At 43.1% G+C, this 7,586-nt stretch overlaps 1 protein-coding gene across 4 annotated transcripts in view; it reads left to right on the forward strand.

Annotated features, from left to right (window-relative positions):
- LOC139541037 (SHC-transforming protein 2-like) overlaps positions 1–2,042 on the forward strand; it is a 32,760-nt gene extending 30,718 nt beyond the window's left edge. For 3 of the 4 annotated variants that reach the window (XM_071345198.1, XM_071345199.1, XM_071345196.1), the window contains 2 exons: positions 20–208; positions 438–2,042. In XM_071345198.1, the coding sequence (XP_071201299.1) occupies positions 20–172 (153 nt within the window). In that variant the 3' untranslated portion in view covers positions 173–208; positions 438–2,042. The remainder of the gene's footprint in view (positions 1–19; positions 209–437) is intronic. The other variant, XM_071345197.1, reaches the window with a different exon arrangement.
- The last annotated feature ends 5,544 nt before the right edge of the window (positions 2,043–7,586 follow it).

The following is a 7,586-nucleotide window of genomic DNA, read 5'->3' on the forward strand; positions in this document are numbered from 1 at the left end:
ACCTGCTAACATCTGTTAGCCCACTCCTCCTCGTCACTGTCAGGTACGCACCAAAGACATGCTGTTTGAGAGCATTAGTCACCTGATCAGCTACCACCTGAAGAACGAGCTGCCCATCGTTGCGGCCGAGAGCGAGCTGCACCTCAAACAGGTGGTCCGGAGGAAACAGTGACCCAGCCAGCCACGGAGGGGATGACTTTCTGGAATGGTAAGAGACAGCAATGACAGCCCAAAGTGATTGTGCTCAGCACTGCCTAGTTCTAGATTAAAATGACTGTCTTGTGATAACCATTGTTTCAGTGTGGGCAGATTATTGATACATGATACTGTATTAATAAAGTTTATGTTCTAGATTTTAGTCTTCTACTGGTCTAGTTCTCGAATATGTGTTTGAGTGATATCCTTTGAAAGTTTTCCAATTTTGCCTGTTTCACCAGGAGTCAGAGGTGTGTACATGTAAGCCCAAGGGAGGAAGATCTTCACTGCCATATCCATATCCCCAGAATCAGAGCTTTCACTGGGGTAGGAGGACACAGGCGACTCCCTCTGCCCAGGACACAGGGGCATCGCTACAGTACTCGGCTTCCTCCCGCAGTGCCCACAACTGTCCACCATTTCCGCCTGAACTCTCAGCATGCAGTCATTAAGCTAACAAACACCTGGATGCCTCAGAACGGGAGGTAACAGACCAGACAATCACAAGGATGGAATTCTAGGTCAGAGGTCACAGATGGTCCGAGGTCAGATGACATCATCACAGTGACAAACAGTAGTTGTTCCATAGGAAATCATTATTTTCGAGTGCATGATGATGTTGCACCTCATACTGAATCTCAAACTGCTGTAGTCATGCACAGTCCCAGAATGATTTGGGTTCCCTGTGTCTTTCACTGAACAAATGTGAACATTCATAGACAAAAACATTGTAAATGATATGTAAGAAACTCCTGGCAGAAAAATATCACTCAATTGTTTCATCAGAAAGCAGTTCTTTGCTCCTCAGACTTTGGGATGCTTTAATGGACTTTTATATACTGTTCATCTGCAGCAGTAGCAACTGCACCTTCATGAGATTTATTCATATGTAATCTCAGGACCAAATTCTGCAGGCTTTAAATATCTGATAGCATATGCTTTAGAGATACAGTACTAACCAGACACAAACCTCAAAAATGTGTCTGTCACCTCAATATCCACAAGACTACATAACACAAAATACATGGGCAGAACTCTGAATATGAATGTGATTGTTCAATTATAACCACATACTTGTCAAAGTGTTTCTATCGGACAGTCATAGCTCGTCATTGAATACCTACCCGAGTTGTGTATTATCAAGCCTACTGTATGAAGAGAGCACTGGTCAGAGCCTGTACTCTCAGAAGGCAGACTACATTACTACAAATGACTCAGTGTATATATAATGAACATCTCCTCAGTTCAGTTCAGTGCCTTAATTGTCCATGTGTTTCATATCTTTCCTCTCAAATCGCTTGTACAGTGTCATACATTCTACATCTACCACCGAAGAAATACAGTAGTGTGGAATGTATGTATGCCCTGAGAGCAAATTACACATTTTCTTGCCATGCCAAACCATACTTTAATCAATGGATAGAGTGGACTGAAAGAAATCATCCATTTTTATTGTGAAACTTTCTATAAGCTGCTGATTAATGGGGGGATACTGTATACTGTAGCACCTCCCACAGTGTGTTCTGATTGGTTGTCCTATTATGTGCTTCCTGTTCTATTGTACGAGTCCTCCAATCAAAAATATTTGCAGGCATGGGCCCTAACTGATTTGATCAGGATTCTGTGTTGTTAATGGAACCATGGTTGATCAATAGATGGGGGATCATTTGGTCTCTGCTGTATCTTTGTCTCAAAGGGGAAAGAGAGAGGACATGGCTTTCTGTGATGTTAGTATACTTTATGCAACTTTTCTAAAATGACCCCTTTGCTTTCTCAGGGCTTTCTTGTATCTACTCTTCTTTGAACTAAATGCATTTTTTGCAATAAAATATGTCAAATTAAGGTTATTCAAATGTGCCTGATTTAGGGCTGACCTCAATTAGTCAACTGGTCGATGTTTGGTCGTTAGGCTGTTGGTCGACCAAGAATGTTTTAGTCGAGCAGTAACAGATATATACAGTCCATTCAGAAAGTATTCAAACCCCTTGACTTTTCCACATTTTGTTACATTACAGCCTTATTAAAAAATGCATTAAATCGTCGCCCCCCCCCTCATCAATCTAAACACAATACCCCATAATGACAAAGCAAAACAGTGTTTTAGAAATTTTGCAAATGTATAAAAAATACAAAACTGAAAAATCAGATTTACATAAGTATTCAGACCCTTTACTCAGTACTTTGTTAAAGCACCTTTGGCAACGATTAAAGCCTAGAGTCTTCTTGGGTATGACGCTACAAGCTTGGCACACCTAAATTTGGGGAGTTTCTCCCATTCTTCTTTGCAGATCCTCTCAAGCGCTGTCAGGTTGGATGGGGCATTGCAGTGCAGGTATTTTCAGGTCTCTCCAGAGATGTCAAATCAAAATCAAATCAAATTTTATTTGTCACATACACATGGTTAGCAGATGTTAATGCGAGTGTAGCGAAATGCTTGTGCTTCTAGTTCCGACAATGCAGTAATAACCAACAAGTAATCTAACCTAACAATTCCACAACTACTACCTTATACACACAAGTGTAAAGGGATAAAGAATATGTACATAAAGATATATGAATGAGTGATGGTACAGAACGGCATAGGCAAGATGCAGTAGATGGTATAGAGTACAGTATATACATATGAGATGAGTAATGTAGGGTATGTAAACATAAAGTGGCATAGTTTAAAGTGGCTAGTGATACATGTATTACATAAAGATGGCAAGATGCAGTAGATGATATAGAGTACAGTATATACATATACATATGAGATGAGTAATGTAGGGTATGTAAACATTATATTAATTGGCATTGTTTAAAGTGGCTAGTGGTACATTTTTACATAATTTCCATCAATTCCCATTATTAAAGTGGCTGGAATTGAGTCAGTATGTTGGCAGCGGCCACTAAATGTTAGTGGTGGCTGTTTAACAGTCTGATGGCCTTGAGATAGAAGCTGTTTTTCAGTCTCTCGGTCCCTGCTTTGATGCACCTGTACTGACCTTGCCTTCTGGATGATAGCGGGGTGAACAGGCAGTGGCTTGGGTGGTTGTTGTCCTTGATGATCTTTATGGCCTTCCTGTGACATCGGGTGGTGTAGGTGTCCTGGAGGGCGGGTAGTTTTCCCCCGGTGATGCGTTGTGCAGACCTCACTACCCTCTGGAGAGCCTTACGGTTGTGGGCGGAGCAGTTGCCGTACCAGGCGGTGATACAGCCCGACAGGATGCTCTCGATTGTGCATCTGTAGAAGTTTGTGAGTGCTTTTGGTGACAAGCCGAATTTCTTCAGCCTCCTGAGGTTGAAGAGGCGCTGCTGCGCCTTCTTCACAACGCTGTCTGTGTGGGTGGACCAATTCAGTTTGTCCGTGATGTGTACACCGAGGAACTTAAAACTTTCCACCTTCTCCACTACTGTCCCGTCGATGTGGATAGGGGGGTGCTCCCTCTGCTGTTTCCTGATGTCCACAATCATCTCCTTTGTTTTGTTGACGTTGAGTGTGAGGTTATTTTCCTGACACCACACTCCGAGGGCCCTCACCTCCTCCCTGTAGGCCGTCTCGTCGTTGTTGGTAATCAAGCCTACCACTGTAGTGTCGTCCGCAAACTTGATGATTGAGTTGGAGGCGTGCATGGCCACGCAGTCGTGGGTGAACAGGGAGTACAGGAGAGGGCTCAGAACGCACCCTTGTGGGGCCCCGGTGTTGAGGATCAGCGGGGTGGAGATGTTGTTACCTACCCTCACCACCTGGGGGCGGCCCGTCAGGAAGTCCAGGACCCAGTTGCACAGGGCGGGGTCGAGACCCAGGGTCTCGAGCTTGATGACGAGTTTGGAGGGTACTATGGTGTTCGAACGGGTTCAAGTTCGTGCTCTGGCTGGGCCATTTAAAGACATTCAGAGACTTGTCCCGAAGCCACTCCTGCGTTGTCTTGGCTGTGTGCTTAGGGTCGTTGTCCTTCTGGAAGGTGAACCTTCGCCCCAGTCTGAGGGCCTGAGCGCTCTGAAGCAGGTTTTTATCAAGGATCTCTGTACTTTGCTCCGTTCATCTTTCCCTCGATCCTGACTAGTCTCCCAGTTCCTGTCGCTGAAAAACATCCCCACAGCATGATGCTGCCACCACCATGCTTCACTGTAGGGATGGCCTTTCTCATGGTCTGAGAGTCTTTAGGTGCCTTTTGGCAAACTCCAAGCGGGCTGTCATGTGCCTTTCACTGAGGAATGGCTTCCGTCTGGCCACTTTACCATTAAGGCCTGATTGGTAGAGTGCTGCAGAGATGGTTGTCCTTCTAGTAGGTTCTCCCATCTCCCCAGAGGAACTCTGGAGCTCTGTTAGAGTGACCATCGGGTTCTTGGTCACCTCCCTGACCAAGGCCCTTCTTGCCCTGACTTCTGCTGAGGCCATATCCGTAAATGCCATAAATGCTGCATGGCAAATGCGCCCAGATTCACAATGCACTTCTCAGTCCAGAATGCACGCTCTCCTGCCAATTTGTGCACATTCATTGTTTCATAACTTAATTGTGTGAATTGTTTGCATTTCATTGTTATTGTATATCAATTGTATATCAATATGTCACCATTAGTACATTTACCATTAATTCCGATAATGTCTAATCTACATGTTTTACTTTGGTTATGGTCATTTTCTTTATGCATTCAATATTATTATTCCAATCCTCCTGTTCTCATTCTCGGAGTGGACACATTGTTTGCAGAGTGGACAACCTATGCTACACTTGTGAGAAACAAGTAGGCGTTCATTTTGCCGTTCTGTCAATTTAGTCGTTGTCTTTTGTTTAGAGCGCCCGTGTCAATGTTGAGTAAGTAGGCCTATAGGCTATCTGGCCTGTGCGCAAACCTAGTCATATTATTGTGCCCATTGGGGATCTGATAGTATTTCTGATTGGTTTAACGCACCACCACTAATGACCTGTGGAGTTTCTCAAAGTAATGTTTTCTTCACCTCAAACAGCAAGAAAACGAAGCCTGTTTTTACATCCATTGAGAATTACAATAGTTCCTCAATGTATCTGAATTTTTTTCCCAGCTCTCTCCCTTTCGATAACCACTCAGCGTGAAAGGGAAAAATGTCATGCTCTGATCCGGTGGAAACATAATACAATAGGCTTCTTATCAGTGCTTGGCTTAACTTGGACTGAAATAGGTTCCGGTACTCATTTTGGGTGCTGGTACTGTTTATAATTAGGTGCAGGAGCTCCACAATACCTTTGAGTTGCTAATATTCTTTAAGGGGAACAGGAGCTTAATAAACAGTAGAACATTTGAGGTGCTGGTATTCAGCTCCGTTGAGGTCCTGTCACGAACCGGCTCATTTCCCGTAACAAAGAGGCAACAACAAAAATATATTTACTAACTGAAGTAAAAAATAAACAAGTAACAATGGTGTGTGTAGTCAGTAATCAGTAGTGTAAGTGAGTGGTTGCAAAATAAAATACATTAATTAAACATTTAAAAAGTGAGTGGTTGCGTGCATAGATGGTGATAATGACAGATCTTGAGAGGTGCCAAAACAAACAAACCAAAAATTGACCGAGGTAAAAACAGTTTCAGGTTGGATATTCAACGGATATTCGCGCTTTCAAACCACTTGAGCAGTGGCATGCCGTGTTTACCCAAAAAACAGTGTTTACCCAAAAACATGACACAATCAATGAATCTTTTCAATATTTCCCTATTTTTCTTCACCTTTTCATTGTGCAGCTCCGTTGCCCTGCGCGCTTGTTCGTTGAGCTGTAGATCCACTCGGGTGTGCCCAAAAGTTTTCAAAAGCACCATTGCTTGTAAGTGCCCAGCCGTACTTTGGTGTCTCGTTGCTGCCTTGGTTAGACAACTCAAGTTTGCAAAGCCAGTGTGGCTCCAAACACCAAATCGATCACTTGCAAATAATAGGCATTCCCAGCAGTACAGTTTGCAGTGCTTCTCGGAGCCTGTGAGCCATTGATAGCGCTCGTAGTTGGAACTTTGAAAGTGGCGAACGAACCCCTTTCCCGCCTGTGACAGGCTTTGTAGCATCGGCGTCGGGCGACCTCTCCTTACAATGTCTAACTTTTCTTGAAAAGTTCGTCTTGAGAATGGCGTTATAATTATATCCTCGACCAAATCGATATCTTCTCCTCCTTCCGCCATTGTGGGTTGAAAAAACAGCTTAGTAGTACGCAAATTAATTCGTTTATCAAATTCAGTTACCTAGTTCTGAGGTTCTGCATAGACCTGCCTCTCAATATTGGTAATCCAATCAAAAGACGTGCACGCACTACGCCTGCTAGCTGGCTCCTGTGTAACACTGGAGCCAGCCAGCAGGCGTACAATAGCCAACTCTAAAGCTGATTGGTTGACACTAAATTTTCATTTCCATTCACTTTAAGCTACAAGTGCCCGCACTGTTGATTCTGAAGGCCTGAGGGCAGATTTTAGACCCCTGGCAACACATGATGGCTGAATATGATTGGATAAAAGATCTAACATAAAGACCAGCCCTCCAAATCTCAACCTGGGGCTGGAAGCAGTGCAACCAAGAGGAAAGCTATGAAATGAAGAGTATAACTCTTACTCTGGGGAATAATTTAATACATATTTGTGGGAAAATATATTTAAAAAAAATTATATTCTGATGATGTTTAGGCCAGCAGAGAAGGCCTTGCTGGCCCTGACGGCCCACCACTGCACTTGAGCCACAGACTCCAAATAAGTGTCATGATGTTGCGCACAACATTGTACAGGTCTTATTTTCACGATTTGGACCTTAATTCGCTTTGCAAAGCTAATAAACATGTGGAAATGTAAGCAGTATTTTGTATTCCAGTTGAATTAGTTAGGGAGCGTAAACAAAGTACAAACAATAGCTCCTTGGTCTGGTGACCAACTGACCTCATAGAAAGTTCAGAATGTTCACTCAGCGGGCCTACACATTGCACACCCTTTATTTTTTCCATTTTAATTTCACACGTCTTTACATAAAAATGTTAAACTTTCTAATTTCAATAGCTCCTTGGTCATGTGACCTACTGACCTCAAACAAGGTTCAGAATGTCCACTGACTACCCTTCTATATTGCACACCCTTTAGTTTGTCCATTGTCATCTCACATGATTTTTACATTACATTTTTTAACTTTCTAATTTCACTAGCTCCTTGGTCATGTGACCTACTGACTTCAAACAAGGTTCCGAATGTACCTTCACATTGCACACTACTGACCTCAAAGAAGGTTCCGAATGTACACTCAGTGGGCCTTCACATTGCACACCCTTTAGTGTGTCCATTTTCATCTCACACAATTGTACATTAATTTTCTATGTTTTTCACTGATTCTAATTTCAATAGCTCCTTGGTCATGTGACCTACTGACCTCAAAGAAGGTTCATAATGTCCACTGACTACCCTTCTATATT

Source organism: Salvelinus alpinus, chromosome 16 (genome assembly GCF_045679555.1).
Source record: "Salvelinus alpinus chromosome 16, SLU_Salpinus.1, whole genome shotgun sequence".
Taxonomy (NCBI): domain Eukaryota; kingdom Metazoa; phylum Chordata; class Actinopteri; order Salmoniformes; family Salmonidae; genus Salvelinus; species Salvelinus alpinus.